Genomic DNA, 14,609 nt, shown 5'->3' on the forward strand with positions numbered 1-14,609 from the left:
GCGGAGAAGCTTACTCCCAGGGTGAGTATGGGGATTGCAGACTTACTCGCAGTACTAATGATAACCATCTACCCACATTTTTGCAAGCACTAACAGGAACATTTCTTATTTCTCTTTGGGTGGGATACAGTTACATATTGTTTTTTCCCAAGGAGGAAGCCATTAGACTAGCTAGTGAGCAATTAGCTGCATTCTTCTTCTTTCCATTCTTTCTTAACAAAAATCAGCCATGTGAACGAGGGCTCACTGCAGCTTGCTCTCGTAATGCTATTGTGAAGACATCACATCAGAACTGAGCCAGCACAGCATCCAGAACTCTTTTTTTGTTAGTTTTTTAATGGCTGAAACTATTTTAAAGAAAAGACAAAACTAATCCTAACTTGCCATCACTTCAGTTTCTGAAACTTGGATTATATATCCTTGTGGACATTCTATGCCCCTTCCGTAATAGTAGGATTAACAATTTATGACGCCCGACTAAGATTAGAAATTGCTGCACAAAGGAACCCAGTAAATTATAAATTTAAAGGAAAGGGTAGCATTGACATATTACTTCTGTGGCTTTTTCAATAAAAGGTATGGATCTTCCCTGAATCCTCCTTGATTGGGAATTCCAACTGTCATCCCTTACTCATGATCCTGATGTTAATAATGAGCATTTGCCACCCTTAATAATGTTCTGGTACAATTCTAATGTCAGTTTTGCATTAAAATTACTATAGATGACTAAGTTTTTAGTACTCACAGGCTTACCATCTCGACCAGGTTCTCCAGGATAGCCATGATTCCCAGGTTGTCCAGGGTCCCCCTGTGGAGAAAGCAAACATATCAGAACAGAACAGAACTGAGTAGGTTGAAGCAACTAAATGCTGCACAATATCCCCGCCTCTAACAGATGCTACTCAGAATTTCAATCAACGTAAACAGGAGCCTTGTACAGGGCTCCTGAAAGGAAGGACGTGGTTTCAGATGCAGACAAAGGAATGGAAGTGGGTCCCTTCCCCCTCCCTCCAGTTCTTCTGAAACCCTACAAAGTGGTAAAGGGCTCCTGGTTCAGGGCTAGTTGTCAGTCTTGAAACTAAACTCTTTATTGCTTCCACAGGTGGAAGGAGTGGGTGTTTCTCCTGGGAAAGTTATAGAAAATATATATTTTCCACTCCTGAAATCTTCTGAAATAACATTGAGGAGTTTTACATTATAGTACATATCCCCCTAACCCTTCCAGGGTTTATATATAAATATGGGGGAGGTTTCTGGAGAGTGTGAAGGGAAATATGTCCTTTTTCCTCTTCTCCCTTCTGAAACCTCCTCATAAATAGTGCAGGGAGGAAAGTTTGTTTTGCCTCACTCTATTCTGACATAGTAAATTCTGATGCACAAACTTTCTGCTTTGTGTGAAGCTCACAACCCATAGATCTGCACGGAAACTACAGCGGAATTGGTGTGGCCATCTTGCCTTCTTTGTGTATGTGTGTGTTTCCCCAAAGGGTTACCTCATCTAACATCAGCCACACATGCTTCTTCTGGAAAATGAAAGAAGCCTGTCATTCTAGCCCATCCATTTGCCTGGTCCATCTTAGGCAGGTATAACCCATACCAACCACCTCCTATCTCCCTCTGTTGTTTATTCATGGAGGGCCAAGCTAATGTTAATTGTAGCTAATGTTAATTGTGTGGATTAAAATAATCTGCACATTTTTTTCAAACTATTAATTACCACTGCAGAGGGGCCCAAGCAGCAGAAAGACCACAGGATATGGGTAGGGGGAGTTTAACCCATCCCATTATGGCCCCAACATAAATCACCCCTGAAGGTGTTATTTACATTGGTGCCAATGGAGACTTCCCAGCCAATGTAAATATAAACTGGGGGGTGGGATTGATCGGGACAATGGCAAGCTTGAGCCTCCCTGAGGCTGACATTTATATTTGTAAACATTTGCACATTAACTGCACCCACATGACTAACACCATGTCTAATATGTCCCACAGGGGCCTTTCAGACATAAGAAAACTGATTTTCTGTCACCTGATCGCATGTTGCCAAGTTGGGGTGGTGGGTTGCAAGTGAATCCACCCATTTGCTGTTCATCCATATTCTGGCACTTCAAGAAATTATACTTTCAAAGTCATAAAAACTTGAAGGGAAGCCCAGGAATATTTAATGCAACAGTTGGCCTTTATAATACAGTCCTTAATCTCTCAGCGCAATACATTTTCACTGGTTGTGGTTCTGTTTTCGCAAGATATGTTCTTCTGCTTCATATTTAAGATGTTACAGACTTTTATAACATGCATAACTACATAAACATGTTCTGAAGAGAAGATGTTCCAGTGGAGACTCAGGGAGTTGGCTGAGTTGCGATCATTGTCTTCTGGAGTATATGAGAGTGTCAGAACATCCATTACAGGAGAACATTGGGTGAAAAACCGAAGATGGTGGGGTCTGCCAGGGGCCGTGTCTTCAGCTACAACTGTGTGGTCCAAAATCTGGGCAAAGTTGCTTGGCCTTAATTTTGCAGCTGCATTAAGTCTTAGTACTATGCAGAAAACAAATAACGAGGTAATTGCTACGTTTTAACTCAACATTATTATCATAACCCATTACATTTAGAAGCTACACTTAAGATCTCTATCTAGCTGACGATGGCCCAAATGAAGCATGCCTCAGTTCATTTCATTCTCCCACCCAGGGGCGTAGCAAGGGGGGGCAGTCTGCCCCAGGCAGTGCCCTGCTGGGGATGACACTTTGGGCGGTCCCCCTCCCGGGCTTTTCTTTTTTTTAGGTCATTTTCGGCACTGCCGGGGTGGAGCCGCAGGGGCGGCCAGCAAGGCAGGGTGTCACCCCCCCCTCACTGGCTGCCCCTGCGGCTCTGCCCCGACAGCGCCGAAAATAGCCCCCCCTTCCAGCGGCTTTTTTTCGCCGTGGCATGGAGGCAAGTGGTGGGCCGCACAAAGGGGTGCCGGGCAGTAGCTTCGGGAGTCTCTGCAGCCCGCAGAGACTCCCGAAGCTGCCGCCCGGCATCCCCAGGGGTGGGGTGTTGTGCTGTGAGCGTGCGTCATGACGTCATGACACACGCACACACCATGATGCCCCGCCCCCAGGGGTGCCTCTTGGCTTCCCACCCCAGGCAGCCAAGGGGCTAGAAACGCCCCTGCTCCCACCTCCACTCCTAACACACACTTAGATTCCAGAAACTGTAACAAAGTTTATTCTAGGGAAAGTCAACAAGTTGCCCCTCCAGATCTTGTAGAACTGCAGCTCCAACCAAGCTCAGCCAGCATGGCCAATGGTCAAGGGTACATGCACTCTCACCAACTGACCCCTAGCTAAGAGGAACTGATAGCAACAGTAACAGCTTCCTTTAAACAGCCATTCTCTTTCCCATTGTATTTTAACTTCTTTTTAACCTGACACTTATTGTTGTAATTATCTTATGCAGGGGTCCCCAAACTAAGGTCTGTGGGCTGGATGCGGCCCAATCGCCTTCTAAATGCAGCCCATGGATGGTCTGGGGAATCAGTGTGTTTTTACGTGAGTAGAATGTGTCCTTTTATTTAAAATGCATCTCTGGGTTATTTGTGGGGCATAGGAATTCATTCATATATTTTTTTCAAAATATAGTCCAGCCCCCCACAAGGTCTGAGGGACAATGGACCTGCCCATGGCTGAAAAAAGTTTGCTGGCCCCTGATCTTATGTAAACAGATTTGTAAGGTCAACCTGAAAAGCAGTATATAAAACTGTAAACTAATAAATAATAAATACAATTTTCACTTTGGGCCTTTAAAATAGAAGGGGGCATATAAATAAGGAATCATCATAATAATTTGTGTTATGGACACAGAGTTAAACATAATGAAAGCACCTAAACATTATAAAAAGCTCCACTCACTTTGGGACCTGGTGGTCCTTGTTTTCCTGGAGGGCATATACAAGGAGGTGGTGTAGATCCTACATCACTTGGTCCATTCATGCACTACCAAAAACCAAAAAAAAAAATTCAATCATGTACAGCAAAACAACTTTATGCTTATTAACAACCTACTCCATAAAGTCTTTCACCCCTGAAATCCCTGCTGAAATCTACCATGTTGGCTTGACAGTGATTTCATGATACCAATGTATGATGAGGAAATCAGAGAGTGGCCCAGATCACAGGTGATGCTAAGCCGAACTATTCCATAGTATGAACAAGCAAATGTTCAGGGTCCCGGAGAGGAGAACGTGATTGCTTTTCTCCTCCCTCACCATTTTGCTGCTGGAATAGCATGCCATCTGAACCTGGGCTAATGGTTTAGCTCTCTAAGTGCATATATTTTCTTAAATTTTAAGCATATTCCTTCTATGAGAAAGCAGACTCTGAGATAGATAGATAGATAGATAGAGAGAGAGAGAGATTCAACAATGTGAGAACTAAATGTCACTAGCCATGTAAATATAGTTTAATTTGCATGCCAAATTCAGTCCAAAATAATTTAACACACACACACCCAAAAAAGGTTGCACATATTATTCACTGAGCACAGAAGCTAAAAATAGAAAAAAAATTTTTACAAAAGTATCCTCACTATCCCAGACAAACAGCATGCTCTTACCTGGTGATACATTAACAAAGGAAGCAAGGGGGTGATACTAAATACTACCTTAAAGTCCATATGAATAGGTACGATTTTGCCTACCTCTCCATTCTGGAAAAAAAATAAAAAAATCAGTTCAAGACTGTAGAAAGGCTGCAGTTGTTAAAATCAAAGCATATATAGTTGTAGGTATGTGTAAACATTAACCTGTTAATTACACTAAGTCACATGTTACCAGTGTCTCCCTGGCATAGAGAGACTTCTGTAACTACCTTTAATGGTAAGCAACAATTTCTCCAAAACACATTTTGCAGAAAATTCTGTCCTGAAGGAACTTGAAGGCTGACAGATAGCAGCCATTAAAAAAAAAATCCTAGACAGATAACACAATTATAGCACAAGAGTTCTTTCTTTCTTTCTTTCTTTGTGAGTGAGAGAGAGATATAAAGAACTCTCTTAAAAGGAGACCTGTCCTCCCCACTATGATATGGTTTTATTTGTTTTTTATGAACATGAAAAACAAGCTTTACCCAAAAAATAAATAAATAAAAATCCCATCATACTCACAAATCCAGGGATCTCACAGGCTGTTTCTCGGTTATTTTGTTCTGGGTCACAGTAGATCCTTAGCTTTTGGACATCAAACTGTAACACAAAGATGATGAACTCATTAGATACCCATTTTTGATGCTTTTAATTAAAAATAACAGATTGCTGCAGAAATGGGGAGAACCAGATTTAAGAGTGGAAAAATGAGAAACAGATAGAACCGAAATTGACAGAACCCTCCATACATACTCATGAGCACTCCAACCAAGTATCTTGAGCCTCAGGTTGTCCAAGGGGAATAATTCATTCTGTCTTACTCATATTGATTTACAGTACTATTTTACAAGTTAGAAACATATAAAGGTCATTCATAATCAGAAATAACATCCATAATCCCTTGGAACATTTTATATTCTAAAGACCATTTCATAACAGCTAAGGAATTACTTGTAAAAGGGCAGATTATGCTTATATTTGTGTAGCAGAATGCAAACGTGGGCAGAAAGTACTGAAAGCTCCTTAAAAACAGTTCAGACTCACACATTGGTAGTTTATGCATTTACTTATTGTACACCAAGTCCTCTGTAATGACACCAAGGTCAATGAATGCAAAAAGGAAACAGCTGCTTACAACTCTTGTGCAAACAATTGACACTGGGCATTCTGTTCTTCAAAAACATTCAAGGCAAATACTGGTTCGGTCCTGACATCTCACTAAATAATGGTTTATGCTAACCATAGTTAAGAATCCACACCATGGTTTGTTTGAGCTACCAAACATACAACAGGCTTATTGTTTGTTGATGTTAATCTGCTTTTGTTTTCCATCTGTTCACCCTCACTTCACTAAACTTAATTGAACTTGTTCCAAATAATCATGCTTAGGATCAGACTTAAATCTAAACATTGGGTAGGTGTAGCTGCATTCCACAAACGTAGTATTCTGAGCATACATACCTGTACAGTCTCCTCTTTCCCAGAATATTTTCCAATTTGAGTTACTCCACTGATATAGATCCCTAAAACAGGACGCAATGGCTTTATTTCAGTTTCTTGGTCATCTATATACAACGTAACATCTGCTTCTGTTACTAAGAGACGGATTTGATGCCAGCCTTCATCAAACAATGTCTAGAAAAAAGTGAGAGAATTGTAAATATATATTCAACATTTACATTCCTAAATGTAAAGGCATAAACTAATACAAGTTTCAAAACTTGCTACCACCAGTCTGAATTAAATGTTCAACCACTAAGGTGCATTATCTACTATAACAACTTAAAGAAATGGCCTAATAATTGTATCAGACTGGGGGAAAACCCAAAATTATTTTTGGATTTTCCCATTACTACATGTAGGTGAGTTATAACCATGCCAAGTTTCATCTGTCCAGCTTGTGCTTTTCTAGAAGATAGGGAGGCATATCATTGATCTCCATCTTCTTTATAGAGATTATGTATCTATTTTTGTATTTCTATCATACTTTCCTACACAGAACAACAAAATAGAAGTAAGGGCAACCTCTGTGTGTGTTTGCTTGTGTAATACACATGCACACACACACTTTGTGTAATACACATGCACACACACACACACACAGATGACATCTATAAATCTATCCATATATAAACACTAATTGCTTAAATTAGTTTGTGTGGGAAAGATAATGGCACAGCTAGCACCACACCATTTCAGAATACAGGTTTTCCCAAACAGTGCCACGATGGAATCACATTGTACAACATGAGCAGGGATGTGCCACCCAAACCAAAGGTGGTTTCTGGGTCTACTTCTTAAGTTTTCTAAAGGAACACAGGCCACATTTTATGTGGCATGCTGTTCAGACATGACAAAGAGGAATGAACGTTTTGTCCTCAGAGATCCGTATTCAAGCACTAACTTTAAAAAATGAGAATCATCTCTGATGCTTTGTTATAACCAACAGTGAAACACTGGATCACTTCACATTCAAAATCACAGCATGGACCACAGATATATCAACACATGAGTGGTGTCTTCTTTACCTTCACACGGGGTGCAGTAAAGGTAACAACCTGTGTATCATTTACTAGGCTTGTTGTAGTAAATGACAGCGTTCTGTCTTCTCCATTTACAGTAACAGCTATTTGTGGCCTTCCATCCAGGCTTAAAATCCTCCACAAATCCCATGTTTTTCTGACTTTAAACCTCTGAGTGGATACAAACACATATGATGGAGGAAGGCCTTCTGGAAAGACATTCCTAGAAAGCAATTTTAAAAAAAAAAAATTAGCAGAACATATACTCTGAATTCCTAATTCTAAAACAATTATCTAGTCCATTATAAGGAAGTCTTATTTTAATTAAAAATGATTAAAAAAATAAAAAACAAACCCAAAAACTGTACCTTGTCAATTCTGACAAGTCAATACGCGAGGTTATTTCATAAGCTTTTGCACTGGTAGATGGAATCTGGATTCTCTTTTTCACCTTTTTCTTCACACCTAAACCTAGAAGTATATCAAATCCTTTTTCATCTCGTGATGCCACAGGAATTCTTGTTGGGCAAACTGATTCTGAAAAGCAACCAAAATACACACAATGTTTAATTCACAGAAGTAGTAACCAATGTATAGCTTTGAAAGCATAAGGTGCAATTTTATACCATTAGGCTGGTGCACAAGTAATAAAATGATTGTGTTGTTTGAACTGATGAGTCCAGTTCAAAGCATCCTTTGGAACACTTAATGAGAAGCTCATCATTGACTTTAGTGTGCTACGTAAATCAGAGATAATGAACCTATTTTCAGCCCAAGGAAAACATTCCCCCAAGGGGAACCTTCTAGGGGGCACCCCAGTGATGGGTGTGACACCAGTAGATGTAGACAGATACATACCACTCTCCATGCAAGGAAAATGTAGAATCACAGTTCAAGAGGACATTTCTAGCCAGCTAAAATCACAACAGGAGGGCACCCTGAGAGATCTGGTGTGGGAGGGTGTGGCTTGGGTGAAGTCCTGTGGACCAGACAGAGGGGTGTGGAGGGTCATATTCAACCCTTCGACCTAAAAGTTTCCCACCTCTGACATAAATGTGAACTATGGTTATTTGATCACTTTTTTCCTATGTGAAATATCAGGACTTTTGGACTGCCATTGTCATTGACCACCCCTGTATAGTTTTGATACTGAAAAGCATCTTACTGTACTCTTAAGTTTTCATATATGAAGTCACACATGTGGGCAGCTACCTGTACCACAACTATCTGAGAGAAGTTCTGTGTGAGCGTGCAAGAGGCCACCAACATGGAGGGATATCAAGACAGTTTGTTTCAGCAGGAGGCCTATTTGTGCTGGTGTGATTAAAATCTGTGAGCCACACATTGCCAAATGGGGAATTCATCTTCTTGCACTGGGAGGGTGCAAGCATTAATCAGGCTAATCCTACACGATGCTGCCATGTTGTCACATAAACTGGTGCAGGTTAAAAGCAGAAAGCCACCTGCTTTAAAATTTAAATTAAGAGGGTGAAAGACATACTTTGCTGATGTGAAGGGACTGAGAAACACAATGTCATTAAATTTGAAATGTACCAAACCTTGCTTTAGCTTTATGAGCTGTGGTGAGCCTCAAGTTTATGCACTTCTCCCTCTGCTCTTTCTGCAAGCAGAGGACACTAAAAACTTCCACTTTTGTTTTATAATGACTGCAGTCTTCTGTTATGTCCAAATCCAGGAATCTGTAGTTTAATCTTACTATGCTTCATTGACAAACTTGGATTCCTCAGTTTGAAGGTAATACTGTCAAAATTAAAGCTTTCAGTCTGCTCTGCTCATACATGAAGGTGGAAAGGAGAATGAAGGGTGGTGTGCATAAATCCAAAGCTTGCCACAGCTTACTCACAACAGGAAACCATGGTTTGATAATATACCAGAACTAGACCACTGTTTACACTTTCCCTTCTAGAGCTATTGGCAAGCCAAAAAGTGGCAGACCTTGTGCAATACACTACTAACTCCTCTCTGTTGCTCCTACCCCAAGGATCCATTCTAACCTTTTGTGCTGGTAGCCCTTCATTCTACAGTCCTCCTGGTATAATAAGGATCAAAAGAGATCCACTGAACCCCCATTCTGCAGACCCTACAAAAAATCAAGGGCCAGACCCAGAGCCAAGCAAACTACAAACTACTTGCATTCAACAAGTTGTGTTTTGACTTCTTTGCATTCAACAATACTGCTACAGACTGGAAATGAATTTCATTCTAAAAGAATGTGATGTGCCTATGAAAAGAATTGCAGCTGGCTGAATGCTACTTAAAAAAATAACACAAAATACAATACTGGGCACTTAAGGTACAATGTTAAAAAGGAATTTTAAAAAGTAGGATTGTGCCAACTTTTCTTTGCGCTGACAAAGAATTTATGGGAAAAGCTCTGTTGTTAAGACTTTAGGGGATGGAGAAATGAAGATGTGGAACTAATGATGATTTTTTAGCATTCTTTGCTAAGATGCAAACATTCAAAGCACTGCATAAAATGGGTCTTGTTTCAGATACAAAAATAGGCAAACCACTCTTTCATTGTGAGTTGACCAGCCACCCATTTTCACAATCAGCTCCAGAATGGTAGTTGCTGCTCATACTGGAAGCCACTGGTGCCATGAGTGCAAGCAATCACATGAGAACTGGGAATGCGTTCAGAACTGAGTTTTGGCACGCCCCTGCCAGGAAATACTAAACCCAGCCCCCCACCCTAAATTTCTGCATATATGCCATTATCAGACTCCTTCTCATCATGGTAATTGCAGTTTAGCAGTCAGCAAGACCAACAATCATATCTCTGGAACTGATTGGGGAAATGCGTTTTTAATCTCAATTCCTGTTGAGAGACATGAATTTAAGGGCAGATAATCTGTTCCCAAATATGTCATTGTACAGTAACGCATTAGGCAATGACAATGGAATGCTTACAATTATACATGAAAGCAAACATCTACTTAAAACAGAAAGTACAAATACAAATAATCATAATAAGGTATCTGATTAATAAAGACACCAGTACAGTTTGTACACCGCAAACCATTTTTTAAACACCAGAACACAGCTGCAAGGTTTAGAATGTAGTTCTGCTATTACTTAAGAATCTTGATATTTTATTTCCATCTTGCTAAGTCCTTTAAAACAAATCCAGTTTCTGCATTCAATTACAATGGAAGTAGCAAGTCACATGCAGGTTAACAGAAGGCATACATGGATTTGATGGTTGTTAGTTCCTGACCCATAAATAAAAGAAATATTATAAAATTGTTATTATTACTATTATATTTATAATTATCATCATCATCATCATAAAACAACAACACCATCCATATTCATGGTTCTTTAAAGAGTAGCAAAAGCAAGAAATATGGGGAGAAGAAGTCCTGACCTAAAGAGCTGATACTGAGGCACAACTAGATACAAAGGTGAGGAGGGCCTTGATCAGATCTCCTATAGCATATCTCATAGGATAAGTGTAGCTAGGAAGTGGAATTCAGATCAGTGCTGGGGAAGGAAGCCACATGGCACTTATCTATTTTGCCCCACAAGGCAAACAGCAGTTTTGGGAGAGTGTGACTCTGATCAGAAAACAGAAGATAAGGAAAAGCGTTAACCCAGGGGTAGTTAATGGTATGTCCTCTCCATTGGCCATGCTAGCTGGAGCTGGGAGTTGTAGTGTAGTTGGACTACATCTGGAGAGCATCACTTGGCTACCACTAGGTTAATCCCTTTCCACCAGAGCCCAGTCCAAGCTGGGCCCTCTCTATGGCTCATTTCACCCTTTTAAAGGGCTTGATTTACCCTTAAAAGAACAAACAAATGGTGCATCCATCATGAATGAACAGCTGCCTTAACTCATCTTGTTCCTTTGGCAATGCTGGAGAGAATTGCAGTCATGGATTTATTTCTGTTAAGTGTGCAAAGTGCCAGCACCTTTAGGAACAGCACTGTTTCTGACTTGTTTAAAGGATTTTTTAAAATTACAATAAATATTCAGAGAACCTTCTGAAATCTTATGCATTGCAGTAGGTACATTACACAAGTCAGGGGTTTGGATCCAAAGGCAACTTTCAAGTCACAGAAGACTCTTTCCATGAATGGAACAGAACCTTTGGATCCTACCCAGGATCTTCTCTTTTCAAAGCATAGAAAGAGAGCAGAATTCAAGTGCTAGGGCTTAAATTTCATCTCACATCAAGCCTGAAACACAGCTATGTCATATAGTTTATTTTAAAATCTCAGAGGACAGTCTCGGCATTGCCAGGAATAGCTGCAGCACATTATGTGGGGAATATTTTTAATGTCTCTGAAACGGCCCCAAGTATCCTTTGCCAGCAGACCTTTGAATCATAGAGAAAGAGAAAGAGAGGTGGGCAAGAAAGGTTCTGAGGATCTGAGGGAAATAGCAAAAACAACTTTGTGGTAGAGAGAGTACGTGGAGAGAGAGAAAGATTTTTCAGTAACATGAGTGGATGGGAAGCCCAGGAGCCTCTGGGTGTTGTTGGACTCCAACTCTCATCAGTTCCAGCCTTTATGGCCAATAGTCAGGAATGATAGGAGATGTAGTCCAACAACATCAGGAGAGGCACAGGTTCCTCATCCCTGATTCAGTCATTCCACTGGCAAAGTCAGAAAAGCTCAAGCCCTGCAGTTGTTTTCTGCTGATGCATGATACTACAAAAGCATGGGAAGCTTGACTAAAACAAAACTATGACAAGGTAAGTAGAAGCACAACCCTACCACAACCACAGGTAAATTCTGCTTAGGATGAGGAACATTGTGTTGTGTTGATGAGGGCTTGCTCCTATCTCAGCCTTTTCGGTTTCTGAACCAACCGAAGACCATAGTTTCTGACCATACCAGTGGTTTCAACACTCAATCAAGTAACCAGTTCCTCAATGGCTGAGCCATATTATTTATTTAGTATTATTATTTATTGAATTTATATACTGCCCTATAACCTGGAGGTCTCAGGGCGGTTCACAGAACAATATCAAAATATAAAACCACAACAAATATAGTCAATATGAAAACAACAACCCGATAACCACCCATAGCCATCAGTTCACCGCTAAGGCTGCTGCAAAGTCTTGGGGAAGGTCAGCCAGCAAAAGTTTCATATTCTTAACCACTAGTCTAGACTTGGGAATTGCCAGATGCGATGATTACTAAGTCTGCCTTGGCAGTGAGCTTCATTTCCTCACTTCTCATGCAAACGTGTTTCTCTTTCATACCAAACCTGTGTGTCCTTCTGCTGTACACAATGGTTCCTTGTTCAGATCTACTGAGTGGCATTAACTAAATTATATATGCCCTTTAATTTGTCAGAAATAAAACAAAACAAAAAAATTCAGATCCAAACACCAACTTCTTCTCTAAGACTATCAAGGTTCTGATTTTTAACAGGCAGCTCGCAGACCATCAAGAATCCTGTACACATAATGGGGAAGCAGGCACATCCATACATCTCCCACTGAGTGGAAGGATATACGTAAATCCTAGAAAAGGCCTATTTCTGAAACCCTGGAGAGCTCCTGGCAGTCAGTGGAGAGAAAGCAAGGGTAGGGAACTGGATCCAGCTGTTGGATCAGTATATCACCCCCCACCTCCTGTCTATCACATGATGTCACAATGATGTCAGGTGACTCAGTTTTGCTCACACATGGGCAAAGGGCTCTGTAGATGCCACCAAGCCACTAACTGATAGTGTCTGCAAACCTCCTTTCAGCCCAGTTGCATCTTTACCTGACAACAGCTATACAACTGGTGGGCATGGCTTGGCTAAAATGGCCTCGAGTCAAATGGGGTGGTCTGGTGGGCCTAATTACACCCAAGAGCCAGAGATGCCCCACCCCTGAGCTAGAGGGAGTGATGGCCTGCCTGATGGTATGGAAGCTTCCTATACATCCAAGTACATCCAAGCTACTAAAATAAGTGAGGTCAGCATACCACTACAGCACATCATACTGCTTAACGGAAAAAGAGGTTAATGACTCTGCAGAGAGGCATTAATATTTACCTTCACAGAGTTTCTGCTTTATGACTTCTCTTATTCTGGATATTGCAATATAATCTTCAACATAGAACACATATGTTGATGAGGGCTTGTTGGCAATGGCTCTTAGTTCATCCTCTTCAGTTTCTGACCCAACTCCAATGGCAAACAGAGTGATCTTGTTTTTTCTTGCTTCAGCTGCCACTTCTTTGACGTCATCTTGTGACTTTCCGTCGGTGAGTACTACTGCGATTTTTGTAAGGAACCTTGCGGATTTGGCAAATAGGTGATCGATTGCAAACTGAATGGCTTTCCCTGTTCTTGTATTTCCACCCAAGTACTGTATGTATTCCATTCCTCTGACTAGGTTTTCATTTGAATCATGAGACCCAAGTGGGATTTCAAGCACAGGATAATCACTGTACTGAACTACTCCAACTTGAATGAACTTTGGTCCAATGTCAAAGTTACTTGTAATATTGACAAGCCACCTTTTGACTATTTCGAAGTTTTCTGGGCCAACACTCCAGGAGCCATCCAATATGAACACTAGATCTGTTGGGGCAGTTCGACAACCTTAAAAAATGGAGAGAGAGAACAGAGAGAGAAAAACAGAAATCAAATTCAGTAATCTGTATTGAATGTAATCTCAGTGTTCTATCTTCAAGGGTCAAGGGCATGATATTTTTGCAAACATTTATGCCATGATTGGGTGGGATTGAAACAAAGTTAATTGAACTTAGGTTCCACTTAAATCAATGGGGTAAAGTTACTCATGACTTAATTCTCACTTATTTCAGTGGGTACTGAATTCAACTAATCGGCAGAGAAATCCTAAATAGGGGGAGCTGTCATAAATTATGTTGTCTTAAAATAAACTGGTCAAGTATGCTAGATCCAAACTCTGTTCAGGAGCCCCAGGGAGGGGTAAACACCAGATGAGCTGGCTCCAGCCCAGCAGAGAGAAAAGGAGCCAGCAAAACACAGAGCCAGCTCAGCCAGCATTACTATGGGAACTGCAGCCACCTTTTGGAGGAGAGTCCACAAGTGCCCTTAACAGGTGTATATGGACTGTGATAATGCTCAAAGGCAGCTCATGGGAAGCAGCTCAAAAGTGCAAGTGTAGGCATGCAGATAAACCGGGGACAGAGTGTACATGGCATCCCTATATAAACTCACTACAGCAGCCAGACAGCAGGCACTGCATGCCACGCACCAGAAGGCATGCTCACTATACCAACTGCACTGTCACAAGCAGGAACAGCGCAACACAGCACAACCAGGTAGACGAACACATGTGAAGCACACCCTACACCCAACATCGCACCACTGCAAGCACCTCAAACATCCACACAGGCTGCTGCCACCAGCCACACACCCCTAAAGAATGGAAACACACACAGGGAGATGGCAAAGGATAGTTCACTGAAAGCACCCTACGAGATTCTCCTGGCTAAAGGGCAGAAA

General features: G+C 41.1%; 1 protein-coding gene across 5 annotated transcripts in view; it reads right to left on the reverse strand.

The window, feature by feature from the left end:
- COL21A1 (collagen type XXI alpha 1 chain) overlaps nt 1–14,609 on the reverse strand; it is a 121,370-nt gene that overhangs the window by 58,394 nt on the left and 48,367 nt on the right. For 4 of the 5 annotated variants that reach the window (XM_033143173.1, XM_033143174.1, XM_033143175.1 and 1 more), the window contains 8 exons: nt 13,167–13,718; nt 7,516–7,684; nt 7,154–7,370; nt 6,087–6,260; nt 5,148–5,225; nt 4,683–4,691; nt 3,896–3,979; nt 746–808 (listed from right to left, as the gene is read on the reverse strand). In XM_033143173.1, coding sequence (XP_032999064.1) covers nt 746–808; nt 3,896–3,979; nt 4,683–4,691; nt 5,148–5,225; nt 6,087–6,260; nt 7,154–7,370; nt 7,516–7,684; nt 13,167–13,718 — 1,346 coding nt within the window. Of the gene's footprint in view, nt 1–745; nt 809–3,895; nt 3,980–4,682; nt 4,692–5,147; nt 5,226–6,086; nt 6,261–7,153; nt 7,371–7,515; nt 7,685–8,005; nt 8,111–13,166; nt 13,719–14,609 lie in introns of those variants that run through there. The other variant, XM_033143177.1, reaches the window with a different exon arrangement.

The sequence above is a fragment of the Lacerta agilis genome, chromosome 3 (assembly GCF_009819535.1).
Source record: "Lacerta agilis isolate rLacAgi1 chromosome 3, rLacAgi1.pri, whole genome shotgun sequence".
NCBI lineage: Eukaryota > Metazoa > Chordata > Lepidosauria > Squamata > Lacertidae > Lacerta > Lacerta agilis.